The sequence below is a fragment of the Mixia osmundae genome (assembly GCF_000708205.1).
Source record: "Mixia osmundae IAM 14324 unplaced genomic scaffold scaffold_11, whole genome shotgun sequence".
NCBI classification, from domain to species: Eukaryota; Fungi; Basidiomycota; class Mixiomycetes; order Mixiales; family Mixiaceae; genus Mixia; species Mixia osmundae.
This window is the reverse complement of record NW_014575553.1, coordinates 387194-414234: the sequence shown is the minus strand read 5'-3', so window position 1 is coordinate 414234 and position 27041 is coordinate 387194. Positions and strand designations below refer to the sequence as shown.

The 27041-nt window shown below is 55.7% G+C and overlaps 13 protein-coding genes across 13 annotated transcripts; 6 read left to right on the top strand and 7 right to left on the bottom strand.

Moving 5' to 3' along the window:
- The first annotated feature begins 161 nt into the window (after positions 1 to 161).
- L969DRAFT_100022 (uncharacterized protein) lies at positions 162 to 4041 on the top strand. Its single transcript, XM_014710264.1, has 5 exons — positions 162 to 538; positions 590 to 2456; positions 2511 to 2669; positions 2716 to 3210; positions 3266 to 4041. Exons 1-5 carry the CDS (start codon positions 260 to 262, stop codon positions 3907 to 3909), a joined length of 3444 nt encoding a protein of 1147 aa, XP_014565750.1. The 5' UTR covers positions 162 to 259; the 3' UTR covers positions 3910 to 4041.
- On the bottom strand, positions 4013 to 4587 carry L969DRAFT_53791 (uncharacterized protein; the record flags this gene model as incomplete). Its single annotated transcript, XM_014710263.1, has 4 exons — positions 4013 to 4083; positions 4140 to 4209; positions 4261 to 4328; positions 4410 to 4587. The coding sequence occupies 4 exons, from the start codon at positions 4585 to 4587 to the stop codon at positions 4013 to 4015; spliced, it is 387 nt and encodes a 128-aa protein (XP_014565749.1).
- Positions 4588 to 4617: 30 nt separating this feature from the next.
- Positions 4618 to 6642, bottom strand: L969DRAFT_96746 (uncharacterized protein; the record flags this gene model as incomplete). Its single annotated transcript, XM_014710262.1, has 5 exons — positions 4618 to 5989; positions 6051 to 6121; positions 6175 to 6258; positions 6322 to 6470; positions 6531 to 6642. The coding sequence occupies 5 exons, from the start codon at positions 6640 to 6642 to the stop codon at positions 4618 to 4620; spliced, it is 1788 nt and encodes a 595-aa protein (XP_014565748.1).
- L969DRAFT_66553 (uncharacterized protein) lies at positions 6332 to 10375 on the top strand. Its single transcript, XM_014710261.1, has 3 exons — positions 6332 to 6473; positions 6534 to 6915; positions 6974 to 10375. Exons 2-3 carry the CDS (start codon positions 6576 to 6578, stop codon positions 10315 to 10317), a joined length of 3684 nt encoding a protein of 1227 aa, XP_014565747.1. The 5' UTR covers positions 6332 to 6473; positions 6534 to 6575; the 3' UTR covers positions 10318 to 10375.
- A 473-nt stretch (positions 10376 to 10848) lies between these two features.
- On the bottom strand, positions 10849 to 12404 carry L969DRAFT_96744 (uncharacterized protein; the record flags this gene model as incomplete). The annotated part of the gene is made up of 6 exons (XM_014710260.1): positions 10849 to 11365; positions 11421 to 11591; positions 11646 to 11890; positions 11946 to 12087; positions 12146 to 12241; positions 12298 to 12404. 6 exons carry the CDS (start codon positions 12402 to 12404, stop codon positions 10849 to 10851), a joined length of 1278 nt encoding a protein of 425 aa, XP_014565746.1.
- Positions 12405 to 12443: 39 nt separating this feature from the next.
- Positions 12444 to 13825, top strand: L969DRAFT_105430 (uncharacterized protein). Its single transcript, XM_014710259.1, has 2 exons — positions 12444 to 13083; positions 13139 to 13825. The coding sequence occupies exons 1-2, from the start codon at positions 12496 to 12498 to the stop codon at positions 13751 to 13753; spliced, it is 1203 nt and encodes a 400-aa protein (XP_014565745.1). The 5' UTR covers positions 12444 to 12495; the 3' UTR covers positions 13754 to 13825.
- Positions 13826 to 13852: 27 nt separating this feature from the next.
- On the bottom strand, positions 13853 to 15627 carry L969DRAFT_90260 (uncharacterized protein). Its single transcript, XM_014710258.1, has 3 exons — positions 15391 to 15627; positions 13940 to 15336; positions 13853 to 13888 (listed from the first exon to the last, which is right to left on the bottom strand). Exons 1-3 carry the CDS (start codon positions 15524 to 15526, stop codon positions 13862 to 13864), a joined length of 1560 nt encoding a protein of 519 aa, XP_014565744.1. The 5' UTR covers positions 15527 to 15627; the 3' UTR covers positions 13853 to 13861.
- An 83-nt stretch (positions 15628 to 15710) lies between these two features.
- L969DRAFT_19716 (uncharacterized protein) lies at positions 15711 to 16843 on the top strand (the record flags this gene model as incomplete). Its single annotated transcript, XM_014710068.1, has 3 exons — positions 15711 to 16122; positions 16172 to 16376; positions 16426 to 16843. The coding sequence occupies 3 exons, from the start codon at positions 15711 to 15713 to the stop codon at positions 16841 to 16843; spliced, it is 1035 nt and encodes a 344-aa protein (XP_014565554.1).
- A 55-nt stretch (positions 16844 to 16898) lies between these two features.
- L969DRAFT_96740 (uncharacterized protein) lies at positions 16899 to 19709 on the bottom strand (the record flags this gene model as incomplete). Its single annotated transcript, XM_014710257.1, has 12 exons — positions 16899 to 17438; positions 17487 to 17747; positions 17800 to 18091; positions 18146 to 18150; positions 18197 to 18394; positions 18445 to 18586; positions 18634 to 18797; positions 18850 to 19020; positions 19077 to 19145; positions 19203 to 19344; positions 19403 to 19622; positions 19673 to 19709. 12 exons carry the CDS (start codon positions 19707 to 19709, stop codon positions 16899 to 16901), a joined length of 2241 nt encoding a protein of 746 aa, XP_014565743.1.
- A 258-nt stretch (positions 19710 to 19967) lies between these two features.
- L969DRAFT_96739 (uncharacterized protein) lies at positions 19968 to 21408 on the bottom strand (the record flags this gene model as incomplete). The annotated part of the gene is made up of 7 exons (XM_014710256.1): positions 19968 to 20052; positions 20106 to 20164; positions 20223 to 20289; positions 20345 to 20599; positions 20835 to 20940; positions 20995 to 21048; positions 21099 to 21408. 7 exons carry the CDS (start codon positions 21406 to 21408, stop codon positions 19968 to 19970), a joined length of 936 nt encoding a protein of 311 aa, XP_014565742.1.
- A 1354-nt stretch (positions 21409 to 22762) lies between these two features.
- On the top strand, positions 22763 to 23829 carry L969DRAFT_90250 (uncharacterized protein). Its single transcript, XM_014710255.1, has one exon. The coding sequence runs from the start codon at positions 23164 to 23166 to the stop codon at positions 23767 to 23769; it is 606 nt and encodes a 201-aa protein (XP_014565741.1). The 5' UTR covers positions 22763 to 23163; the 3' UTR covers positions 23770 to 23829.
- Positions 23804 to 24922, bottom strand: L969DRAFT_218938 (uncharacterized protein). Its single transcript, XM_014710254.1, has 2 exons — positions 24348 to 24922; positions 23804 to 24299 (listed from the first exon to the last, which is right to left on the bottom strand). The coding sequence occupies exons 1-2, from the start codon at positions 24772 to 24774 to the stop codon at positions 23839 to 23841; spliced, it is 888 nt and encodes a 295-aa protein (XP_014565740.1). The 5' UTR covers positions 24775 to 24922; the 3' UTR covers positions 23804 to 23838.
- Positions 24923 to 25517: 595 nt separating this feature from the next.
- L969DRAFT_53432 (uncharacterized protein) lies at positions 25518 to 27038 on the top strand (the record flags this gene model as incomplete). Its single annotated transcript, XM_014710253.1, has 6 exons — positions 25518 to 25690; positions 25732 to 25862; positions 25923 to 26440; positions 26490 to 26612; positions 26659 to 26909; positions 26957 to 27038. 6 exons carry the CDS (start codon positions 25518 to 25520, stop codon positions 27036 to 27038), a joined length of 1278 nt encoding a protein of 425 aa, XP_014565739.1.
- Between the last annotated feature and the right edge of the window lie 3 nt (positions 27039 to 27041).

The following is a 27041-nucleotide window of genomic DNA, read 5'->3' as shown; positions in this document are numbered from 1 at the left end:
TCTGCTGCTCCTTCTGACCGCCTTCGTAGATTGATGATCGCACATAGTCGAACTCGTCCGTCGTCCGCCAAGGGATCCGTCTGGGCAGTCGCATACGATGTCAATGAAGAGGCGCAACGTGGCAAAAAGATCGACGCGCACAATGTCGACAATGGCTGACCGCGTCCCGAAAGTGCAACGACAGCGCGGACCGGTGACTGAATTTGGCCGGCACATCTGCTGTCTTGCTGACTGAACATGCGCTTGATGCGCTGTCGGGATGCCAAGAAACAGTCACCCCATCACAGCTGGCTTGCTTGGCCTACGGCCGACGAGCAATGTTGACTCGAGCACACCCAGAGGCGGCCGAGATCGGCGTCATAGTTTCGACTCATTGGCAGACTCGACCTCGTCTGGCTGGGAACAAATCGACTTTAGAGCCAAAGACAGTCACGAGGAGCCCAAGAACCCCGAGACTGGCACGGGCGCGGTCAATCTCAACAATGCCGCCTTTCCGCCAGCGGACATCAACTCGTTTCATGACGAGGCCATGTACCAGGTACGCTTACTTTGTGCATTTGTTGACTCACACAACTCAATACCTTTGCAGGTCGTCGTGGCCATCATCATCTGCTCTGGCACGTCGGCAGCATTGACACACTTTGGGTGGAACATCGCTTGGCTGCTCCTCGCTGTCGGGCTGACGTGCTATTCTATTCGCCGACGTGTCGAGTCTCTGCGGGATGACTATACCTCTGACGTCGAGCGACGACATGCCAAGATGGCGACTTCGCATGGCGCGCCCTCAGAGAGCGTCGAATGGATGAACGGCCTCATCCGAGCAGCCTGGCCGCTCATCAATTCGGAGCTCTTTGTAGCTCTCATCGATCTTTTGGAAGATACTATGAAGGCCAAGGCACCAGCTTTCGTACACTCTGTGCGCATAGAAGACTTTGATCTCGGTCTCAATCCGCCAAGACTGCTGGGCATGCGCATGCTTTCCGAGAATGAAGATGTCGGCTTCAAGGACAGAGCGGTCATTCCTGACGAAGGCGACTTTTGTACAATCGAAGTTGACTATTCCTACAGGCGGCTACCGACCGCGCATCACAAGAAACACAAAACGCCTAATTCGCACCTGCTCGTCTTCATGGGCATCTCACTCGGCAAGATTGCGCGCTATGAGCTCCCGAGCCTAGTCGAGATCAGTGGTGTGGTCGGACGAGCCCGTGTCAGGGTTCAGCTCATCTCAGATCCGCCTTTCCTGCGACACTGCACGCTCACTTTGCCCAGTCGACCTCGCATCGACATTCGAGTCCGGCCATCTAGATCGCTCAAACTAGATTTGATGAACATCCCCGGCATATCGTCCTACATCCTCTCTTCTATCAACATCGTGGCAGAGAATTTTGTCTCGCCTCGCTCGTATACACTAGACGTATCAAAGATCATAATGGGATCAGACATCCCCCTCAAGACCGAGCATTGTGGTGTTATCTTCCTCGGCTTGCTGTCAGCATCCGAGCTGGGCGTACACCACGAGACTCATCATCTTGACACTTTCATCGAAGTTATCTTGTCCGGCAAAGTCATTTACAAGACGAGGATCATTCGGCAATGTAAGATGCCCTGCTGGCAGGAATCAGTCTTTGTCAAAGTCCTACCTTCTCATCTGTCAGACAATGATGCTATCAGGATCACGATATCACATGCTGATCGTCTGACCGACTCTGATATCATCGGCTTCCTGGACGTCAAGCTGCAAGAGCTCGTAGACAACCCTAGCGTGGTGTCGGAGCGCAGGGAGCCCATTCGAGCGGTAAGACGAGCTACAGCTTTCGCCGGACAGATGCGGTACACTGTGGGCTATTACCCCCTAGCAAAGGTTCTCACGGCGGATGAGGATCGCGCCCTTGGCCTTGAGCTACCCGTTGGCTCTCGCCGGGTGCCCTTCCTCGACCGAGCATCGCGAGAAAGCGAGACTCGGTCGGGATTATATGCCACGAGGATGCGCGAGATGCTCGATTCGACTATCCCGCCTTCGCCGGACAAGAAAACAGGCCTCATCTCTGTGCATATCCATCAAGTCGCCAACATTGAGACACCTACACACAAGCCAGCCGGTAAGCTCTCGACAGATCGCACCGACGCCAGCCCGTCCACGTACTGTGTCATCTTTTGCAATGGCGAACAGTATCACGAGACTCGCGTGCAGAAGGCATTTTCGCCCTATGTCAACCACGGCGAAGAGTTCTTCTGCAAGGATTGGACAGATACCCGACTTGATCTCGCAGTCTTTGAGAAGAATGAGAACGACCCGCAGGATACTCTCGTAGGGGCAGTCACGCTCAATCTGAACGAAGTCATCTCGCGCCGCAGCCAAGTCTCACACTGGTACCCACTTACTCGAGGCAAAGGTGTTGGCCGCATTCGGATCTCTTTGCTGTTTAAGGCTCTTGATATGGCGCTACCAGATCGCAAGTAGAGCTCTCTGTTCTGGTTACACCAGCTGATACCAAAGTGGGTTGCAGAGCTGCAAGGCTGGGACGTGGGCACGCTGGAGATCTCTCATATGCGCGCACGAGGCATCGACAGGACGTTCGTGGGTGTAGCAACCGCATCAGTTGGGACGTACAGCTATGCGACCGCGGGCGAGGCCGGGGCTGAGCCGTTCGAAGGAGACACAAATTGTAAGTCTGCCCTTACCCATTCATGCCGAGTTGAGACCGTGAACAGTTGATCTGGATACATACGCTGCAAATTGGGCTCACAGAACGCCCATGCGAGTGCCAATGTTCGACCGAAGGCGCGAGCCATGCGTTATTCAGTTCAAAGAGACTCGCCACTTGCAGCAGGCTGTATACGGCCAAGCGACGATTTGGCCCCAGAAACTTGTTGATCAGGGCTATGTCCGCTTGACCCTGCCAATCTATGGCCACAACCTGGCTCGACATGCGACGTGCGCTGAAGACGAGCCAGGCGTCGTGCCCTGCAAATGGGTCGATCCGGATGCAAAGGTCTCAAAGTCGAGGCAGCGACGAGAGAAGCTATATGAGGCAGCACACCAGCTTACAGTACAAATGTCGGACCGAGTCAGCGAGATGAAGCGGAGACAAACGCTCAGCGAGGAGCATGTCAAAGGCTATCTCGACGTGACGCTTCACTTTGTGCCAGGCATCGGGCAGGTCCATCGCTCTTTGACCGAGGTACCTTTTCCTCTGGTCGAAAGAGGCACGTTCCGTCCTTTGTGTGATGATCTTTGTGCTGACTGGGTTCGAACGTGCAGCGATTCGCCTGTATGGAGCGCTCGACGATTCCGAGCCCGCTGAAAAGGGCAATTCTGGCGTCAAGTTCCGCGATACGCCAACGCGCCCTTTGCATAATCCGAGAAGCTCATCGAGTAGTCCAAAGCAAGGTCGCTCGGCGGAGAATTCGATACCAAACTCGCGCAGATCGAGTCGGATCTCTCTCACTGGCGACGAATGGAAATCCGAAGACGAGGTTGCGGTACGTGACGACGAGGTGGCTGTCGTGCGGCCGAGTAAGCAGGCTAGTACGCCAACGAAGACGCTGAAATGGGTAAAGAAGCATATGAAGCGCAAGTCTGCAAGTGAGAAAAAATCACCCGCCAAGCCTATTCTACATCCTGTCGAGAGCGCGCATACGGACAGCACGCGCACGGATTCTACCTTGGCAAGCAGTGCGACAGAAAACACGATAGAAAGTGCATCTGACCTCGTCTCGCCTCGACCATCGACCTCCCTGACAACTCAGCCACTAGATCAGGCTGTTCCCTCGGGCTTCCACGACAGGGACCACAAGGACTCTTTCGATCTTCGCGACTCTAGCGTCGCCAGCTCAGACGGTTCTCCTCATCCGCCTGGCGACCTCAGGCGGCTTCCGCCTGTAGGGCCCCTGAGTGGCGGCTAAGCCATCTCAAAGCTCACAGATCACTCCATCGTCCAACCGCCTCACTCGTGTTTGTGCCATATGCAACACTATCATTGCTGATATTTTATTGGTGTTGTACCAATCAATATTGAAGACTGTTGAAAGCGTGCTTGACTTGCTCGACGAAGGCGCGAAGGCGGGCATCCTTCTGGGCTGCGATTGTAGCGCTCAGTCAGCATTGTATCATGTCCGGCCTCAACGAAGCTTACCTTGATCACGCTCGAGCGCAGTGATCTCTTCGATGCCCGCTTTCAGACGGGCTTCGACCACGTCGTCCGTCTGTGATGGCTTTCAGTGTGACGCAGAATACGCTATAGCAGGCGTTCCAACCTGATGAAGGCGAGCAGAAGCCCAGCATTCAAAGTCCTCTCGGAGCTGACGGAGATCCACCAGGATTTCTGCGAAGCTAGCGGGTCAGAGGAGGGCGAGGAAGGGGCATTGAAAACCGTGCGACTGAACTGAGCGGCGGCATCGTCTACGATGCTGCGCTGGGCGTTGAGCAGCTGAGACTGGTCGAGTGGCGCTGGAGGAGCAGAGAGATGCGTCTCGAGGCTTTGTGTGGGACTGCTCATGATGCGAGAGCGCATGAGCAGGAGAGGAGGAGAAAGCGCGACGCGCGATCGTCCAAGACAATGCAAATTGGTGAGACAGCAACATGTCATAATACGAGCGGACTGGTTCGTCATGCTAGACGCCCTCCTGCGCCTCCTCCTCCTCTTCTTCGTCGTCTTCGTCCTTGATCGTTTCGAGGTACTTCTCGTAGCCAATCTCGAGCCACTTGTTCAGGTGGATACAACCTCTCGGATTGACAGTTGATACCGGGTTGTGTGAGAGCGAAGCTCTGTATTTCGCAGCAGGATCGAGGCGCGACTTCGTACTCGAACCCGGGACTCTCATCTTGATCAAGTCGTCCGTACCCTTGGCGATGCTCGATTGCAGCTGCGACCTCTGATACATTTCCATGACTTGAGCAGAAGGTGCATTGGGCGATGGAGCGTAGACTTGCGGTCGCCCGCGATTGTTGCACTGCTTCCTGACCGGACAAGTTGTGCAGGGGAGCTCGGTCAAGCCCATCTTGAGCCCAAAGATGTCTGTGGGGTTCTCGAGGTCTGTCAACTTGATCTGAGCGACCTTGCGTTCGTCACTTTTGTACATCAGGGCTTTATATGGATTGGGCGTGCTATGCCGAAGGGCTCGGTAGACATTGTAGGGTTCGTTGGTCGGCGGTATGACGGTGTCACCGCACCGCTTGAACGAGACGAGGCCATCGATCGGCTTTGCGTCCTCCTCACCAGCCTCCTCCAGCGGGGGGGATCCGATTCGTGGTCGTTTGAGGGCTGGCGCTGCAGTGCCAGGAGAATCCTTGCGAGCGCGTTTGTTCTTGCCGTTCCCATTTGCCTGGAAGGGCTTGTCGTCATCGCTCCCGTCAATGTCGGTATCTGCATCAATGTCGCTCGATTCCGGCGAGCTCTCCCTGTAGATGGGTCTACCCTTGGGCTTATCGCTCTCGAGAGCGTCGATCCATTCGGTCGGCAAGTGAGCGACTCTGATCTTCTCGATCTCTCTGTCAAGCACGAGGATGTCGAGGATCTCTGCTAGGTTGTCTGCAGTGAGAGGCTGGTTGACGATCCGGAGTTGCTGGATCTCCTGAAGGAGTTGCCAGACGCTGGGTAGCAGCGGCGTGTGACTAGCGGGTAGAAGGGCGCCACTGTCTCCCTTTTTGGCCTTGGGCCAGGTTGCGTTTCTGATCAGATTGAGTACTGTCATGCAGAGCATGTTGATGAAATCGAGATCGAGCTCGTTATCGTGGAACCAGGGTCCTCCGCTCAACTCGGCAGAAGGCGTGAGCTCTGCGAGCATGTAGATCCTCCGCGTGGGCGTCTTGACGGACTTGACGCATTTGACTTGCTTGTCCTTTTCGAGCTGCTTGAGGACGCGACTGATGACCGTCTGATGCAAATTGGTCTTTGTCTTGAGGGTCTTGGTCCAGATGCCGACGTTGCCGGCAGCTCGAATGGTGTCGTAGACGAGCTTGTTCTCGACAGGCATACTCGCACGACTGTCGTGTCCGTCAACATAACGTGTCAGCTGCACGAAAATGACGAGAGCGCTCGGCGTACGTCTTTGCTTCCTGTCGCGAGCGGGCGAGTACGCAGAGGTGCTTGCCGACTTGGGTATACTCTGTGAGGTTCTGATCGTTCTCCAAGATCAGCTGGCGCAGGCAAAGAGCGCACGATCACGTACCACGTCGGATAGCTTATTGAGGATAGCCGTGAGCTGCGTGCGCTCGAGATTGAGGGCTTCTTCGAGCACGTCCACTTTGACAGACTGTTGCAACAGCCGACAGGATCAGTATGCAGATACACTGGCCTGATGCTCCCCAGGACCGACCTTGGCTGCCTCCAGGAGGTGAACATAGACCGCATTTTCAGCCTTGCTCAGTCGCATCGTCGTCGGTTTCTCGGCCTTTTCAGCGTCAGCATCGTCCGTCCGCTTCTTCTTGCCCTTCTTGACCGAGCTTGCGCCATCGCCCGACTCGCCTGAACCTCATCAAAGTCAGTCCGCCTCTCGCGTGAGTCAACGGGCCAGCATGAGCTTGCCTGCTGTTGTTCCCTTGTCTTGCTTCGCTTTCGTCTTGGACGTCGATGCCACTGGCCCGTCCTTGTCCTTCGCACGGGGCTTGCTCGCCTTGCTGGCTGGATCTTTGGCCATCTTTCGACGACACCGGTGACGGCCAGTCGACAATTTTTGGCAGTCGGCCGCGAGGAAGTTGTCGCAGTCGCTGGACAAGCCAAAGCGAGCAAGATGTGCCGGCCGAGGAGGGAGACCAGTCAAGTCGAGTAGGAAGCAGTAGGCCCCGATCGACGGCCATGCTTCGATCACGGCACTCGAAGCATGCTGCTCGTGCATGGACAAGCAACAGAGCCCTGGCCTCTCATGCCCCCTCCCATCATCCAGACTCAGAGCCACTTGAGGTTCACTCAGGTCGGCACAAGCTCCATCGGATGCGTCCAGTCGTCTGATGCGCTGGCAAGCGCTGCAGTGCCTCGCAATGAAGTCTCTGTCCAGCTACTCTCGCGGAGTCTCCACCGGCAGGTCTTCAAGGGAGCCAAGTTCCCCTTGCCAGATCTGAGGGCGCTCGACATCTCCAAGCAGCATCTCGCCGCTCACGGACTGGCCAAGACGGTGAGCAAGCCGATACCGGAGACCGACTTCATCCTGCCCAAGCTACAAGGCAGCAACATCGATGAACATTTCTGGCGGCTCGGACTCGCTTCTGCCCAGCCTTACCTCAGCCTGTCCGAACACTTTGCCCTCAATGTCACCCTGCCCGAGCAGCCTGTCGAGTGGGCCATGGAGCCAGGCTGGACACGCTATAACAGGGATGGCTCATGGGAATCCGTCCTGGCTCCATCCGATGACGCAATCGTCTTTGATGTAGAGACGCTCTACAAGATCAGCCCGTATGCTGTCATCGCTGCTGCTGCATCCGAGAGGCACTGGTACAGCTGGGCTTCTCCCTGGCTGCTCGGACAGACCGAAGATATGGAGCAGCTCGTCCCCATGCCCAGCGATCGCGAGCGTGTCATTGTCGGCCACGCAGTGAGCTACGATCGTGCTCGCCTTCGGGAGGAATACAGTCTCGAGAGAACAAAGACGCGATTCGTGGACACCATGTCACTCCACGTCGCCGTCTATGGTCTCTCGTCACCGCAGAGAATGGCCTGGATGGCCTATCGCAAAGCCAAGATTGCCAAAGCCGCCGCCGCATCAGACGAGCCGGCTTCATTCGATGCAGGTATGGACAGAGCATGGCAAGATGTCAGCTCCCTCAGCTCATTGGCCGACGTTGCCAAGCTCCATTTGGGCCTCGAAGTCGACAAACGGCCACGAGACTGTTTCGAGCATTACTCGCGCGAACAAGTCGTCGATCACTTCCAGGAGCTCATGACCTACTGTGCGACCGATGTGGCGACAACCCACCGTGTCTATGCTATTGTCCTGCCTGCCTTCCGTCAAACATGCCCCAACCCGGTCAGCTTTGCAGGCATGCTCAATATGGGCAATCCTTTCCTGCCCGTCGATCAGAGCTGGCCCGAATTCATCGAAAGAGCAGACAGCAAGTTCAGGGAGCTCTCGGAGGCCGTACAGGAGCGCTTGCGCATGCTCGCTCAAGAAGCCCGGCGACTCATCTTCAAGGAAGATGAGAGTGGTCGGCCAGTCTACGAACAGGATCCTTGGCTCAAGCAACTCGATTGGTCTCCGAAACGCGCTCGCAGGCTGCCAGGCAATAAGCGAGCCCGTAGATCAAAAGCCGCCGCCGATCTGAAGCCAGATAATGGTCTCACTGTCTTGCCGAAATGGTTTGCCGCTTGCTTGGGCAGCGACGGCGACGCTATCACGATAGAGCACAACAGCACACAGGCTGCCCTCTTGCTCAATCTGTCTTGGCGGGGCTATCCCGTGAGACATTCCAAGGCTCATGGCTGGCTGTTCCACGTGTCCGACGATAAAGCTTCGCAATTTGAGCTCGACACGACTTGTGAGAGGCGGGTCGAGCCCGACTCAGATAGCAGCTCAGGTCTCTACTTCTTCAAGTCCACTGGGAAGATTCGGACGATCATCGCTCCTTCCACCAAGAAACTCTTCGAATCTGGCAAGCTCGCTTCGCCAAACGCCGAATTGTTAGCATACATCGTTGCACCAAAGAGTGACAACGCAGACGTCGCAGCATTGCTGCAGTCCAGATTGACAGAGCTTGCCCTAGCCGCACTGCAGGAGATGCCTCGGAGCAAAGCGAAGGCCGATTCCTGGCTCAGGCAACTCGATTGGGACGAGGTTGAAGTAGAGCTACCCACCGGGTCTCGCTTCGACAGAGCCGGCGAACGAGCCTGTGCAGACACAAACGAAGCAGACATCGCAGAAGCAGCACTCGACGAACCAGATGCCGCGGATCTGATCTGGCCAAAATGGTTCTGGGACCTGGACAAGATCGGCAAAGGACTCGATCTGTCCGTCAGAACGCGAGTGTCGCCTCTGTTGCTCAAGCTTCGATGGGAAGGCTACCCGCTCGTGCATTCGCGCGAACATGGCTGGACTTATCGGGTCTCTTTAAGCGAAGTGTCGGCTAGCTCGGCATCAGAGCGCAAGCCGCTCAAGTTCACCAATCTCGCCGATGCCAACCTGTCTTTCGATTCTGACGCGCAATACTACAAGCTGCCGCATAAAGATGGCGAGGATGCCAATGTGGGCAGTCCGCTCAGCAAACCTTTCATGCCTGCCTTTGAGCAGGGCATCCTCAGCTCGGAGTATCCAGTCGCCAAAGAGGCGCTCGACATGAACGCACAATGTAGCTACTGGGTCAGCGCACGAGATCGTATTGTTCAGCAATTCGTCGTGTGGCGAGACTCGGATACCTCTTCCCCGACAAGCGCCGACGTCAGGCTTGGTATGATACTCCCTCAAGTCGTCACAATGGGTACAGTCACGCGTCGTGCTGTAGAGAAAACCTGGCTAGCAGCGTCGAATGCGAAGAAGAACCGATTGGGCTCAGAGCTTAAAGCGATGGTCAAAGCACCTCCGGGCTACTCCATCGTCGGCGCAGATGTCGATTCGGAAGAGCTCTGGATTAGCAGCGTCATGGGGGATGCTCAATTCGGTGTTCATGGCGCTACGGCAATAGGATGGATGACCCTCGAAGGCACAAAGTCGGAAGGCACGGACTTACACTCAAAGACCGCTTCCATTCTGGGCATCTCGCGAGACGATGCCAAGGTATTCAATTATTCGCGTATTTATGGAGCCGGCGTGCGACACGCTGTACAGCTCTTGACAAAATCGAATCCCACACAGACGAAAGAGGCCGCTACCGCACTCGCAAAGCAGCTGTACGTCTCCACAAAAGGCATCAATACGTACCGCAAAGACGCATTCGACCGTCGCTTCTGGTTCGGCGGCACCGAGAGCTTTCTGTTCAACAAACTCGAGGAAATCGCAATGAGTGATGATCCGCGTACCCCTGCACTTGGCTGCGGCGTTACGAAAGCGCTGTCAAAGTCAAATCTGCCCAAGACTGCAAAATCAGAAGCAGGCGAGGACTTTATGCCTTCGCGCGTCAATTGGGCAGTCCAATCGAGCGGTGTTGACTACTTGCACCTGCTCATCGTCGCCATGGAATATCTCACGCGTCGCTTCGACATTGCTGCGCGCTATATGATCTCGGTACACGACGAAATCAGATACCTTGTCAAGGACGAGGACAAGTATCGAGCTAGCTTGGCTCTACAGATTGCGAATCTCTGGACAAGATCCATGTTCAGCTATAAGCTCGAGATGGACGATCTGCCCCAAGTAAGCCAGACGTTGTTACTCCGTAATCTTGACTAAGGCTTCTTCAACAGTCTTGCGCATTCTTCTCGGCGGTCGACGTCGATCACGTCTTCAGGAAAGAGGTTAATATGGACTGCGTCACACCCTCGCAGCCCGTTCCGATACCATCTGGCGAGAGCTTGGACATCTACGATTCGCTTCGTCTTACAAACAGGACTCTGTTTGCCAATGGCGACAGCATGCAACGCGAAGCGACCTTGCCGGATGACGTTCCCCTGCCAGTCAATGACACGCTCTACAAACGACCTGTGCCTCGTCATCGCTCCCGAGGTCCCGAATTCCTCCAAGCTCAGGCGGCAAGATCGAAGCGGGATGTTGCGCTCGCATGGGCATCGAAGCAACGACACGCAGAGCCACTCATCTGGTCATTGCCGAAGACGCCGGGCAAGCCGAGGCAAAAAGCATCCTTTGGTCAACCGATCGGTCAAAGGCGATCAGACGCAGCAATGTACAAATGATACACTTGCAGTCACTTGCTTGTTGAATGTATTACAGTGTGACAACAGTCCACTCACTGCAGCCTTGGGATTAGCTTTGGGACGCATAGATCTCCATGAAGGCGTCGTATTCGTCTGGCCTCATCGCGTCTTGCAAAGCTTGCGAGTCTACTACCGTTTGAAACGGATGCTCCTCGCCGTCGACCACGACCATTAGAGAATCTGCATGGTCGGTCTCCTCGGGCGGTGCATCCGAATCGCTGTCTTCCTCCTCTTCCTCAATTCTTGACCGCTTTGCGTCTGCTGCGTCCGGCGCATCGAAGAGAGGCCGCTTGCCATAAGCAATGCTGCTCTGCGCTGATCTCGTGGGCGAAGCCACATCTGGCGACTGCATCGTGTTTGAGCTATCTCTAGCTTGCATACGAGCATAGTAGGCTTCGTATTCTGCATCCGCGGCAGGTTTTGCGTCTTGCTTGCCCTCGGGAGACTTCAGAGGAGAAGTGGGCGAGGCGAGAGCATTCTCTGAAGTTGAGGCCGCTGATTGCGCAGTAGCGTCCAGGCCGGCAACAGTCGATTCTGCTATCCAGACCGGCAACGCGTTTTGTTGTCTGCATATACGCATCAGCGCAAAAGATCAAGATGTCAGATACAGGAGACATGTACGCTTTGAGTTCTTCGGCAGCTGCGAGAGCAGCCTTTTGCGCGGCATTCAAGCCGGCTGCACCCATTTCGATCCTGATCTCAGAGGCTTGCGCGCCGCCTTGCGCATCTGGCAGCTCGCTGGCAGAGCCTCTGACAGGCATATTGATGGCGAGCCAGTTGGCCACATCGAAGCTGGGCGACCAGCGTCAGGTTCCTGCGCCATCTGAGAAATTTGCCAAGGCTCACGCAGGCAAAGTCATGGTGTCTGTCTTTCTCAACCAGTCTTGTATGACAGCAGTCTGAGCCTGCAATCTCGCTTGTGTCTTCTGATGCTTCTTGTTCTCCTCTGCACTGCCATTGTCGATGACTTGGGTCTCGCAGCCGGTGACAGTGCAGATCATCTGGCCAGAATAGGACAACAGATCGCCTGCATCCTCAATCTTGTAATTCGCTTTACAGCGAGGACAGTACCATCCTTGCGATTCGATAGCCTGTTCAGACAAGTTCATCGCTGCCTTTTCGTTGAGCACGGCGCAGGAAACTGACATTGCCTGAGATGGCAGTGATGCGCTGGCCGATCTTGTAGAGACGCAGCTTGACGACATCAATGAAGAGTTTGTAATCGATGAAGTAGTATGTACGCTCGACTGCCTTTAGTCCACCTGGCCTGACCTCGTTGCGTGCATAGCTGAGTAAACGAGCATCAGACCAACATGACGCTCGCAGCTGTCAACTTCAATGCGTACGCGCATGCCAACCGCTGGCCGAGCAGCTTGGACATATGCTTGACCATCTCGCTCCTGGTGACGCCCAGCAGAGCCGCCAGATCTTCGTCCTTGATGCTGTTGCACGTTTGCTGAGGTCAATGCAGATCGTCGGCGGAGGATGTCTGACATACACGGGCTGCTGGGTGAGAAAGTCGAGGATGACGACTGGATAGCCGGTGTAGAAGCACCGTGCGACATATTTGACGAGCTGTCTCGCCGGCAGGGGTGCCTCGCTCATCAGCGAACAGCCGCTGGCGGAAGAGAGAGACGCGTCTCCGTGACATCAGCGACGGTCAGCGATCAACAAGCACTTCGTCAGGCCAGGGAGGATGAAGCAGCCATGGCTGCTCACTCTTCTCCTTGCGGCATGTGTCACACGAGCCACAGGGCAGAATGCGATGAGGAACAGACTGAAGGAGTACATGCCAGGAGCGATACAAGACCGTGCTCCTCCTTCGTCCTCTCTAGCAGCCTTGCCGCCCGCACAGTCCGCAACACGGACCAACAATGGCAGCACGAAAAATGAGACCCATGAGGCTGATCACGAGGGTGCCACTCACGTCGTACTTGAGACGACGACAGCCCATATATACCTGCCGCGAGCCACGCCCTCTGGAGTACCCACTTCGACAGAGAACAGGACGGCCACCAAGCCGGCAAAGCCAAAGAGATCGCCTGCAAACATACGCAACCTCGTCAATGCCGTCAAGGCCCTCTTCTCGCTCTTTCTCCATCATCCTCTCAGGATAACCTGGCGCGTCATCCTGCCATTCTGCGTGTCCATCGTCTATTCGGTCACGATCTTCTGCCTGGCATGGTCCTGGTCGCTCATCAGACTCGTCACCACACCGTTACTCGTTCCCTTCTGGCTCGGCGTCTTCAAGCCGAGCGCATTTGCAATCGGGCTCTTCTATCGCGTCAGTCCACTTCTGCTCAGGCAATCTTGTGACTGATCTCGAGTGGCTACCACAGTTCCGTCCGCTCGTCGTCTTCTTCGCATCCGGAGCATGCGTCGGCCTGCTCGTAGGACTGATCGCGGGACTCAGCAATGGCACCGTCGGCGACTACGTATCCAACCGATCCGATACCCTCGAGCAAGACGCGCGGGACAGCCTCACCTTTGGCCGTGGAGTATCCCGAACGAGCGCACAAAGGAGACGAGGGCACAACTCGCTCCTATCTGCGCCTTATCGCTCTCCCAGCGGGCCCAAAACTCGCTTGCCTCTGCCGCTCGAGACGACCACCTCGGACGAAGAGCAAAGCGATTCTGATGCTCTTTCGCCCACGCCGATCAGCCTGGCGCGCATGCGCAATCCGCTTCCACCGACTCCTGCTGTACCCGGCCAAGCGAGCGACTTTTCACAAGCATACGACGCATCGCCCTCCCTCAATGGCTCCGTCCGATCCTCACGCTCCGGATCGACAACGTCGTCGCAGCCAGTATCGATTCTGCGCAGATCGAAAAATGACGGGCTGTCGGACGACACTGCCGAATCGACTGGCATAGCGGCCAAGCCAGAACTCAGGCGGCGGATTTCCGAGGTCGCCTTTGCAGACGATGTCATTGGCGGTATGGAGTCTTCGTAATCCCCACTCGAACCTTATTGTATGTATCTCACAAGAGCCGGTTGTACACGATGCATGATACCTTACGACCTCTAGCATTACAAGCAAAGTCTTTCCCTCGTGTATGACTTATAAATCAGCATGACAGTGTTTGCACTGTCCTTCCGAAATCAGCACAAAGCTGCTGAACGGGCGGAAAGGGCGTACGAGTTGCGGTGATGATTTCTCTTGACGGAGACGCGTGACTTCGGTCGTGAGACTGTCAACTTGCGTCTCGAGTACCTTCATCTGACTTCGCCAGGAGCTGCGAGCCTTGAGGATCTGCTCGTACAGAGCCATGACGGCCGGGTCGGTCGAACTTGACGGCTTCTTTACTTCAAATGATTGGATTGAAGAGGGACCCAGCGAAGAGGCGGCAGTAGAAGGCGAAGGTAACAGCTCGTCCTGACCCGATAGAGCAGGCGAAGGCAATTCGCTCTCTTCTGCTATACCATCCGCTCTGTTCTCGTCCAGATACAGACCGAATGATGTGCTGGCTGAGAACATCGACACGGGACGCAAGGTCAAGCTGGGCGGTTCAAGCGAGGTCGTGCCGCCGGGCGAAAGCAGAACGGGCGGGCTGAGTTGCGCAGGGGATTGAGAGACCGGCTCGCTGATGGCAGGCAAGGCGAGCTCTGGGAATGGCTTGGGCGATGGTGGCGAGTTGATATTGAGTTTGGGCCACGAAGAGATGTCATCTTCATCTGCCTTGGATTTGAACATACCCAAGAAGCCAGTCTTTCGGTGTGCTTTTGTAGCCTTACTAGGCGCTGAGCCCCTCGTGATGGCGTTCTCATCTCCCGAGAACGCGTCTAGAGGCGCGGCGTCGTCCCAGTCTGGGTTAGCTGCTTTGCGTGCAGCTACGGCAGCAGCGGCCTTGTCCCTTGCGAGCGCTTGAGCGTCATGCAGCGAGATGAGCTTGAATGTCGGCACAGTCTGTGTCGTGCTCGGCATGACGCTTCCGATGGGCGAACTTGGCATCTCATAGGCAGGCAAGGGCGCGGGCTGCAGCGATGGACTTGGCAGCGGCGCAGGCGAGGGTGGCTCGCTGATGGTGCGATGCGACACAGCTGCTGAAGGTGTCGGGCTGGCAGTTGGCGCGAAAAATGGCGAGAGGCTCTTGTCTTCTGGCCGTGCACCTGAAGGTGAGACGTACTTGCTTTCTCTGAGGAGGGGTACCGGCGGAGCATCGGCACATGTCGTGAGGTGCGAATGGCCCGCATCGCTCAAACTTGCCATCGAATTCTTCCTACTGCGAGACGACTTGACAGATTTTGCGGATGGTGACTTAGGAGTGGAGCAATTCGTCGTGTCATCTTGCGAGTGGCCATCGTCAGACTTTGTGAGGATCGCTTTGAGACCTGTGTGACGCGCTTTTGGCTTGCCAGCGGAAAACGGGGATGCGAGTAGCTTGCTCGAAGGCGCTCCCGCGGCTTGTTTGTCCATGTCCCACGGTGCTGGACTGAGCTTCTTCATGCGTGGTCCCAGCGAAAGTGCGCTCGCCTCTGTGTCTGATCCTGCGCTAATGAAGCCTTCATTTGACATTGCTCGCTCGTGTCGGGCGTCTGTCGGACCACATTGCTCAGTCGAGCGAGCACACTCTGACCACTCAGACTTACTACTATTCTCTTGCAGCGGCGTCCGGTGCGTGGCAAGCTGAACGTTGCTCTTGGCTTTGTGCAGACTCGGCTGCGGTCGCTGTCCGGCAGGCGCGATATCCTCCTTGCCGGCAATCCTTGGCGGTATTCTGGACATCTTGCTTGGCGGCACCACAGTCGGCGGCGTGACTTGAGTGACATATTCCATCCCGATTGCTGCTTGTACGTACAATGCTCGCGAGTTGTTTGGCGGCCAGCAACGTTTTGTCATTCGAACGCGACGCGGTCACGAGATTTGATAAACGACCCTCTCAGCTTCAAGGCATCGACAACGACCAGTCATGAGCTCGCCTGCCAAGGATGGCAAGCGTCAGCTCACTCTCGATGCCATGTTCAAGCCACCGGCAAAGAAGGTCAAAGTCACCGAGACGGTAGAAACAAGCGATTCGAACGGCGCCGTCTCCACGACCGTGTCGAGCGTGATCTCAGCCTCCAGCGCGCCTGCACTTACTCGACTAGAAGCTTACGATGCTGTCAAATTCGATCAGCAAGCTTTCCTGGCCAAGTTGAGCACCACGGGTGACCCATGCGAGCGCGATCTACTCGATCTTGAAATGACCACTTTGGGCTCTACTTGGCTCAAAGTGCTCGCACCGGAGATCAAGAAGCCTTACTTCCTCACACTGAAGCGCTTTCTCTGGCGGGAAGGTCTCAGGCAGGCAAACGTACAGCAAACCAAAATCTTTCCGCCTGGTAAGTCATCGAATCTAGCGCGACTTGAACAAGACTTATCTGCTTACAGCTCCCGACGTGTATGCCTGGTCAAGACATACACCCTTGACAAAGGTCCGTGTGGTGATCATCGGTCAGGATCCGTATCATCAGCCTGGCAATGCGCACGGTCTGTGTTTCAGCGTCCGACCTGGTCTAGCAGTTCCCGCCAGTTTGAAGAACATGTACAGCGAGCTGCAACAGGAATACACAGACTTCAAAGCGCCCAAACATGGGTGAACCACAATGTTGTGACTGTGAGCTCCTGCTGACAGTCTTGTACAGCAATCTGGAAGCATGGGCAAAGTCGGGCGTCCTGCTGCTCAATACTTCTTTGACTGTACGCGCGAACGAAGCAGGCAGTCATGCCAAGCAAGGCTGGGAAACCTTCACGGACGCCGTCATCTCGCTCGTGGATAAGTACGGGGGAGCGGCATTGCCAGACACAGCAAAGGGGGTCGGAGGAGGTGTCGTCTTTATGGCTTGGGGAGCTTGGGCAGCGAAACGAGTGGCACGACTCGACCGAAAGAAGCACTTGATTCTCACCAGCGCTCATCCTTCGCCACTCAGCGCTCACAAAGGCTTTCTGGGCAACGGCCATTTCAAGAAAGCGAACGAATGGCTCAATGCCCGTCACGGTTCCGAGGGACAGATCGACTGGACAAATCTGCCGGTCAAGACCAACGATGCTGTGACTGCATAGAAGAGCGCCAAAGGAGCTTGTTCAGCTGCGACTCTGGCACTGCTTGCTGCCACAGCTAATACGCTAGGCCGGTAGTCGATTGGCGAGAAGTATCTGCATCTTCGTGACCTGCCTCGATAAACGCCTGCAGACACTGATGAAAGGCCACATCCGCATGATCGTCGCCGTAGCTCGAGAGTGAGTAGATCGATGCATGCCCAGAGGAGCACGTCGCGCTTCTGACATCACTGCTCTCGATGAGTCTCAAGCGAGACTGACGCGCAATGGAAGCACGCGCAAGGAACGCTTCGCAGATCGCAAAATCGTCTGCTGTTGCTAGTATGGCGCCAGAATCTCTGCGTTGCAGATATGCGACAGACGTGAGCAGAGTAGAGACGATAGAGTGTCTTGCTCGCTTCGATGGTCGCGAATCCGTGACTTGCGCTGCTAGTGCGAGTGAAGTGGTTCGTGCGGGCTTGACGGGTGAGGCGACAGAGGAGGTGGTCTCACAATGCACGAAGATCGACTCTTCCTGACCGCCTTGTTCGATCAAGGACGGCCTTCCCGGTGCAGCTAGTGTCAAGATGGGCATGAGAGACGAGACACGTTCAGGCACCTTGTCATCACATTAGCTCGAGCGACAGACCACTGGTAACGAGCGTACCGGATCGAGACAGAAGCCCTGAACAAGATCCGGGCAGGTCGTGACCATGTAGGCAAGACTGCTCCTGCGTTTTGAGACGAGCGAGCTCTCGATGAGAATCGGGCTGCTGATCTGAGGGCGTTTGCGGGCTTTGCTACTGCTGCGATCGGGTGTCTTGCGCTTCAGTGTCTTGACTAGCTTCGTCTTCAGGCTGGACGAAAGATGAGGTGGAGAGGATGGGCGAGTAGGCGAGAGGGGTCGAACGAGACTTGTCAACACACTCTGTTGCTCTCGTTCAGCATTCATCGGGGTGAGGCCATCACCTCATGCGGACCTTCCATCTCTTGCGGGGATTGTTCTCCTTGGTTGAGCTACCGAATGAGTCAGTCGAAGCTTGACTCAGGGGGCCCAGTGACGAGCTGGATGCTGAAGAGATTGTACTCGTATCAAGAAACTGATGCTGTTGCGAGTGAGAGGCCAAGTAAGCCAGCGTGATGGAGTCGCTGTCGCTGCTGAATCGTTGCAACGTCATCTGAGTGTAAGTGTGTGAGAGGAGGATCAAATCTGGGAACATGGTGTGAGCGTATACGCGAAGTCGAGGGTAGCTTCGACGCGTTGTTGGCAAACTTCAGACGCAATTATCAGCGTGTCACAGGAGGAAATGCATAGTACACACAGACGAGTTCTCTAAGAATGCTCTCGTTGTTCAGTTTTTAGGTGTATCAGAAGACGGGCGAGGCCATCAATTGTGCTACCCGTGGTGGCTTGATGGTCGATTGCCCCGAATGATCGTATGTGGTTGCATTGAGATTGATGTGTTGCATGGCCGCATTGGGTACGGCGGGCGACAGAGCCTCGTCTCGAAAGTATGCGTGCTGTAGCGCTTCTCGCGCTGATAACCTCTCACCGGGGTCGAAGCGCGTCATACCCTGCAGAGAGGTCAGCTATCGCGCATCACACTTGTGCACAAGCAACACACAGCGATCATCTCGACGCCTGCTGGCGGCAGATGGACGAGCAGTTTGCTGAGATCTTGCGGTCGCCATTGAGGGAATGTCTTCTTCATCTCAGGCAGGTCCTTCAGACCTGGCCAGCTTTGCTCGTCCGGCGTGCCCAACAATCTGTATGGTTGTCAGTGCGTATACACACGCTGCTTGTGCAGACTAACTGGAATTGTCTGAAGATTTGCGAGATCTCAGAATCGCCTGCCATGAGAGGTGCGCCTGCAGCCATCTCGGCCACAATAGCGCCGATGCTCCAGACGTCGACGGCAGTGCCATAGTATCGCGTACCGAGCAGGACCTCCGGCGGTCGGTACCAAAGTGTGATGATCTGCTCATGGCTTTTGTAAAGGTCCTACGCAGTCGCACGTGCTGAGACTGACCTCGTGCGTGTATGTGTGCGTATGGTAGCCAAACGTCCTCGCTAGGCCAAAATCTGCGATCTTGAGGCGACCTTGCTTATCGATGAGCAGATTGGCGGGCTTCAGATCGCGATGAGTGATCCGCCGCGCGTGTAAGAATTGCACGCCATTGACGAGTTGAAACGCGAGCGTCTGCTCCACGAGCTAAGCACAAGTCGCAGTTCGTCTGCAGTGATCTCGACACGGACCTTGACGAGATTCTTTCTCAGGCCACGACTGGTCAATCGCTCCGGACCGCGTGCAAACAATGCCATGACCTGCGCAGGCAAGCGTAGGCATTAGCTGTCGCAAAAGCGAGCTGCGCGGCTGCTGACATCGCGATGATCGTCATACTGACCCGCCTCGTTGATGGGCGGACCGTAGCCGCCAGCGGTCTGCATATACTTTCTGAGATCCATGTCGAGATACTCAAAGACGAGTATGAGTCGTGCTTCTTCATGTATGATGTCGAGCAACCTGTCCCAAGCAGCGGAGCATGAGTGTCACCACTGACCTGAGCCAGCCAATGACGGACTTGACAATGTTCTCCGAGCCAGCCGGCGGTATGCGACCGTCGGCTTTCGCCTCCTCGGCTAAGAGACTGACTTCGCGTAGGGCAGAGATCTCCCGCATCGCTGTGGAAGGTACGCCATCTTCGCCTCCGTCTTCTGGGCATTCGTTGAGCTTGATGCGCTTCAGTGCGACGACGGTGTCTGTCGCCTTGTGGATCGCCCGGAAAACGACGCCGTACGTGCCTGCAAGAGCTCGATCAGCTTTCAGTCGAAGCTCAGAGCGAGCAGCCTACCTGACCCGACCTTGTCGAGCTTCTGGTAGCCGTCCATGTGTGCGGACTAGCTGGTCATGCGGGCAAGGAGCGCTCGCCAAGCGCAAGCTCGTCGGTCACGTCGAGGCGCGTCTCTCTGCCAATCTGCGCGTGGCAATTCAAAAGGGACGCAGATCTTTCCCCGACGATCTTCTGCAAGCGAACCATACAACATGTTACAAGCAACGTATCACGTGCATGCATACAGCGAGCACATCATCGGACGTGCGTACTCGGCTGTGGGCTGCATGATAGCTTCGCAATTCGCCTCGGAGCGCTAATGACAAGCCATGCCTTTGCCTGTGCCGTCGTTGCTGAGCGTGAGATCGCGCTGGAAGATCAAATGGCCGACAAAAGCGCCTCTGTGGATCTGCGTCAGCGCTAGCACGCAGGGGAGAGTATTGCGTTGGCCAACATCAAGACGGCCGCGATGACGTAGCTGTTGTATGTCATGACGAGCAGCATAAGAGCGAACTGCAGCACAGCCCAGTCAGCGTGCGTCATCCTTCGTTCGGCAATAAGATCGCCCTACCGAGACGGCCACATTGGCCACATAGAGCGCCGAGCGAGCGATCTGAGCATTGTACGGGATGATCGTCCTTTGACCTGGTAGCATGAGAACGGAGCGCTCACACAGTCAGTTCAGGTGCTCACGAGCTACTTGCATCGTCAGAAGGCTGACCCAGTAGCGGACTTGTTGCTCGTCTCCCATTGCCAGGTACTCCCAATCGATCTCGCCTGTGCGCTCCTTCTGCCGACAAGCGAGCGAGCAAATCTTGATCGTAGCGTTGCGTGATGAGCCGCAGGTATTCGTATGCTACGCCGGCGAAGACGAGGATGAGGAACCAGAAGAACAGACTCGTTCGAGATGTGATGATGAGAGAGGGATGGATCAGACAGATGCCCGTGCTGTCCGTGTTCCAGAGCATGTGCATGGAGCACTTCATCGGCATGCTGTGATCCATTCCTCCGTGATCCATCTTGAGCGTCCCGACGATGGCCGAAGGACGAGGTTCAGAACATTACAGCGTGCGCTTGTACACTTGTGACGTGTACGCTTGCGGGCATGCATTCATGTGCATTCCTCGATCATGATCAAGTTCACGAGGTCTGAGGCTCATCATTGACCATATGCATGGCTTACGAACCAGCCTCTGTGAGCTCTTCGACGGTACTCATCGCAAGTGTGCAGTGCTCCGTTGCAGGCAGCACAAACGTCTTGCAAGACGGCTCGGGATCGCTCGCCGACACTAGCCCGTCATCTGCGTCAGCTCCCGACCGAGCCGAGCACGCGAAAGGCGCACAGGGCATGCAAGCACGAGTGAGATCACGATCCCACTCTGGTGCCTCGAAAAAAGCTAGCCGTCGTCATCAACACGACGCGCGGTGAGTTCTGGAAAGAACTTGCCATGCTCGTACCCTAGTTCGATGCGCACAGTGTATGTAGGCGTGCAGCATACTTGCGCAAGTGCGGACCAGTTCGATTGCGATGTGCCATCCTCGCGTGCTTCGATCTCGAATCGACCATGATTCGAGTTGTCCGTATGCACGAGCCAATCGATCAACTTGACCGTGATCACGTTGCCGGCTGAACCATACGTCATCAGCCTGACTCGCCAAGCAATGTGCACGACAGACGCGAGTACTGCGTGATCGTCAGCATAAGCAAAAGAGCTCAGCCCGAGCGAGACGGACGAAGTGATAGCTTGGGCGTTCATGTTCATCATATGCCACAGTGGCCGTAAGGGAGCTACGTCGGATCGTCGTCCAGCGCTGAGTGCAAGTGCCCGTGGCCCATACTGCTTGGCGACAGTGAGCTCGCACATCCGTTCATCAGGCGACTCACGCTCAAGGGTCTGTCTCCGAATCACGGCCCCAATCGGGCTGGTCAATTCGCTCCTGCTGAACGAGACGAAAGGCGAAGCCGTCGCGAGTGGTCGCAGAATGACGAGCAGAGTGATCAGAACTTTCGAGAGCATGTCTGACATCGTGCTTACGCAGAAAGGACCCGCGCTGACGACAGCAATGGGGTAATAGGGGCTTCGAACGTGTCGACTTCGATCGCCGATAAGACGCTGTGACAACTTGACGCACGCCGATAGAGGGGCTGTCATGGCCAAAGACATGCATTTCCGGCAAGATCTGATGACGCCATGATGCTTCCGTTCAACAAGGCAACGTCTAGATGTGGCACACAGACAGATGAGTCAGCGATGCGATAAGTATCTGGACCCAATGCTGCAGATGCATCTGATCTGGCTGCCACAGACCATATGCAAGTGCTTGCTGACTTCTGGACTGATCCTTGCCGCACGCACGGTCGAATCTATAGACCTTGAAGGCTATCGAGATTGGCTAGTTATCAATGCACTCTTGCACAAGCCTGTGCTGTGTCCTCGCACGTGTCTGGCATTCTGGCTCAGCCTGGCTTGCCTCGCAACAACCAGGTGTAATAACAGGGACTGTAAAGGAAGCGAGTGCNANTAAATGTATGAGACATGCGACTTGAGTGCAAGGGCATAGCGAGTAGCAGGAGAGTACTGCATCGGTTACAACAACAGCGAGCGTTGGCCAAGTCAGGACAATGCACCTGCAGAGCAGGGCCAAGAATTAGCACATTCCATCGAGAGCGAGCGAAGACTGACCTGGGTCGCACGATTGGGAAGAGCGCTCGCTCGCCAAGTTGGGTCTCATTGCGAGATCGCTNCTTCCCGGCTCACCAGTCCCATCCTTTGACAGCCCGTCTGCTATCCTTGAGCCAGACTGTCATCAGAAGGGATCCTCTCCAGCCATCTTTCTCTTTTCTCGGCTTCTTCCAAGAGTGGAGCAGTTTTCGGAGGATAGGNGGAGACCAACGATGGGTCAGAGCGTTCGAGAGNTTGCTTATATATGTTCGCCAGACAGCAAAGGATCATGTAATTCTTAGCTAGTGCACATTACGTTAGGTAACGTAATCTTACAAATCAATCCGACACACGCGTCTAAAGATATTAAAGATAATGCCCCGGGACTACGAATGTCAAATTGTTGACTGTCGCGCTTCACGAGGAGCGCCTCGTGACGAGCCGCCCATCGTGCCTGCTGTGCGGCCGCAGCCATACTCTTTCGACTTGATTCGATGCGCGGCCTTGTTGTCGCCGATGCAATCCTTTCTGTTTCTCAATGTCTGGTGTTGCGTTTTCGCGCTGCGTGTCCGTCTGTACCCGCTCACATTCCGTGTCTACAACAAGCCTTGAACCTTCCAAGCAAGACTGCATTCGGCAGAAGAGCGGGCCATATGCAAAGGTGCAGGACGCTTTCGATCAGCAGCGCTCGGCCTGTCGCAACCAAGTCAAGAGACGAGCCTCGAGCGATACATTGTCGCTTTTGAGGTCCTTCATCTGGTGAGCGGGCGACCATGCCGCCCATGTCCTCGATAAGGCAACGCTTGTGGAAGGCCGCGCAAGTGGGCTACAGCGCCGCTCACTGCTCAGATGAGCTGCTCTTGGCCTCTCTCTTTGCACTGCTGCGCTAAACGTCGGCGTGACAGCATCCGTCTACAATCGCTACTCATCCTCGCTACATGCTTCGAGGAAAGCTCAGCATCGCAGAACTTCACGCGCGATCCTTGCAGACAAAGCACTGACCAAAAGCTGTCAGCCCACAACTCGGCTTCAGGCGGAGAGCTAGCAAGTTCTCAAGCTGTTATTGATGGCATTCAGCGCGGATTAGCAGACTGGACGATAGCTCTCGAGCAAGGCAACATCGACTGTCTCTGCTTGAAGATCGCGCCTGCTGGCTTGAGCTTCCAGCTTCGATGGCTCGCTGCGGCAGACTCACGGCAAAGGAGTGCCAGACCCAATTTACCGAACGGTATGCAAGTTGGCTCGAGCATGCACGGCAAATGCGAAATAGCAGCAGCCGACCGAACTTGGTTGACTCGCAACGCCTTCTCAACGTTGCAACAACTATGCATTTGCCCTTACCAAAGGCACGAGAACGTGCTGTCTCGACGGGATCGTCATGCCAGTGACGGCATTTCCCAAGAACGCCTCCTGCAGGTCAGTGTTGTGCAGACGTTGCTCTCAGACAGTTTCTAGGTTGTGTGCACGCGACAATGATACATGACTTCCGTTGCGGGATTGATGCATTGAACTACAAGAATGGAGCTACAAGATACGAGGCCTGACTCCGACGCCGAGCTGCAGACGTGCGTCGAGTGTGTCGTGCCAGCTGCATAGTCCCAGCTGTCGCGAACGATTTGAGCGAAAGGGGCAGCCTAGATGTAGACAGCGGATACGACCGTCCGGACTATCAAGGTGTGCTGCATGGATCCAGGCTGCCACGTGCTCGAGTTGCGAACAGATGTCTGTTTCGTCGCGAACGAATGCCTCATTGAAATTGGCGAGCGCCAGGTGCGTAATATGCAGGTAGTCACTCGTTTTGCGCTTTATGAACTTATGAGTCCATGAAGGGAGCGTGAAGCCAAGTTTGTTGAGAGGCAGCATATCGATCAGCTGAGAGAAAGTCAGCTTGCGCCAAAGCTCGTAGACATCCGATTCATTGTCGAAGGACGTCCAGGGATGAGATAGGATGAAGCTGCTGAGCTGAGCGAAGCGATAGCGCACAACTGCGATGTCCTGTCAGGGGCTTAGCATCGCAGGATCGGTGTACGTACGGTGTGCTTTCTTTAGCAGGCTCGCGAGATTAAGGTAGCCGTCGGTACGGGCGATGTGCTGCTGCATCATTTCCGCCAGCTCAGATGTGACCCATTCGTCTGAGGAGGCGAGCTCTGGATTGAGCCTAGTGATATTGGCGAGGCGCATCGTCGGATCGAGCTCGACATCGAATGATCTCAGACGTTGCATGATGTCTGCCGGGAAGGCTGCCCGCAGCTTGTCCGAGTATGCCCTTCTGCTAGTGGGCAGAAGGTCTTCGAGTGTCTGGAAAGCGGGAGGAGCGAGAGTGTTGAGGACTTGTGGCACGCTAGGCATACGAAAGATTGTAGTGACTTTGCCTTGGCGTGAGATGTTCGGAACCGCAGCAAGGGCTTCAAGATCTGCAAGTCTGTCTTTGAGGTCCTGTACAGTGACACTGTCTGCCATTTCGCAGGATCAAGCGATGAGGGATGAAGCGACATTCTTGTGCCATTTCGGCAGTATGGCGTTCACGCGTCGAAGTCACCCAAACAAGCGACGGTGAGGCAGGCCAGTTTGCGACGCGTCCGACTTGAGAGCGGATTAGCCTTAGATTGCAGGAGTCTGCCGCCATACTTGCGAAGCCGCGATTAGGCTATGGCCAGCAGACTTTATTGTACGGTAGACAGCTAAGGCGCGTACGGAACAGCGCAAGCGGATGCAAAGGTCGCGCGGCATGTAACGCCAATTTCCCTCACGGGCTGATCAAGGAGAGCCGTTGCATTCGACAGATGACATGCCGCGATGACGCTTACCGCCTGAGCCTCCCACGAGGACTTGCTTGCCATGGTGTCTCGCCAATCTTTGACACGGAGACGGGAAAGAGCCGACGTTGATCAATCCCAAGACAGCGAACGAGCCATGAGGGCTCTGGCGAGTCAAGCGAGACATTTTTGGGCGCTTGTGTCAACGTCATGTTGAACGCAGATGCGAGTAGACAGCATTGCTGGCCTCCCCGTGGCAAGACGTGGCTGCGTGGTTCGTTGGCAGACTGAAGGCAGGCTAGATCGTCTGACGGTAGCGATACTTGTCAGTCGAGCCTGGCTCACTTGACGATCGTTGAAGTGTCATGGCTGTCGTCACGAGTCGATGGAAGCCGGGGAAGTGCACCGTGGGCAAGCGCACGCGACCGAGATAGAGCCACGATAAAGATGCGATGCTGCCGAGCATGCGCCAGGATAGCCTACCGATCACAACGGCACGCCTCGACGAGCGCTAGCAAGCACACTTCTTTCGATGCACCCGAGATTCCCATCGAGGCTCTATCTGGCAGCGCCCAAGAACGACACCGACATTTCGAAGCGCGAGTGCCAAGAGCGAGCAAGTCACTGCACTCCCTGCATCTGCTCAAGGCTATTCTGACAGACTGATATGTGCTCCAGTCACCCTCAAGGAGCTTGCACGCTTCGGCCGACCGCCTTTATCAGAAGAACGACTCATCGCGTTGGGCGAGTACACGCGAGCCGAACTGCCACACCGGCTGGCTAGACGGGCAAGTCGCTCGTAAGCTTTGCAATGATAGCGCGAGAGGCTGAAGCATCCACGCCAGGTGAAAGCCCATCAGACGCTGCCCTACATCGTCGGCAGCAATCCATCCATTGCGCGAATCTTTGAACTCTACCAGTCATCTTTCGAGCTGCTCACCTCCTTCCCTCGCATATCAAGCTATGAAGACTTTGAAAAGTTTACCTCTGCGCTCAACGATACCGTCGAGCTACACTCGTCAAACATACCCGTGCTGGCCCAAGGCTTTCAAGAGTGCAAGCGGTACATGTCAGATGTCGAGATCTCCCAGTTCCTTGACAGGGCCATTCGCAATCGCATCTCCATACGACTCATAGCAGAGCAGCACCTCAGTCTCGCTTGGTTCTCTCGCAAGAGCAAGAAGCCCAGACCGGCAAGAGACCGCGACCAGCAGTTGCTCGGACTCATCGATCTCAAGTGCAGTCCTGCCGGTCTTGTCAAGGGGTGCGAAAGCTTCGTGTCTGACCTGTGCGAGGCGTCCTATGGCGTTGCGCCCAGCCTCGTCCTGGACGGACAAATCGATGCAACATGTGTTTATGTGCCAATGCATGTGAGTACTCCGCCCTGTCTTTGGTCTTGTCGCCGGCTAACATTCGCAGCTCGAATACATTTTCACTGAGCTGCTCAAGAATGCTTTCCGCGCGACTGCAGAGCGGCACCGAGCCTCATCGCGCCCTTTGCCACCCGTCATCGTCACAGTTGCCTCTGCACCAGCACTTGATGTAAGATCTCATACTCTTACAAGTGCGAGAGCTGATGCGGCGGTAGCTGATGACGATCCGCTTCCGCGATGAAGGCGGTGGGCTGTCTCCGGAGAACGAGCGACAGGCTTTCTCGTACTCATTCACCTCGGTCGTCAAAGACCAGAATGCAGAGGAAGAAGCAGGGCCTTACAGCACCCAGCCAATCGGCGCAATAGCATCAAGTGGTAGCACAGATCAGCATGCTCATCCTCTTGGCACTCTCGCCGGCCTGGGCTTCGGTCTGCCGCTGTCAAGGCTGTATTGCAACTACTTTGGGTACGCACGCTGTCTCGATCGTCACCGCGCCTGCTGATGGCGAGCAGGGGCTCACTCGAGTTGAAGAGCATGTACGGTCATGGCACCGACGTCTACGTAACCCTCAAATCGAGCTGGCCGAGATCTTGAGAG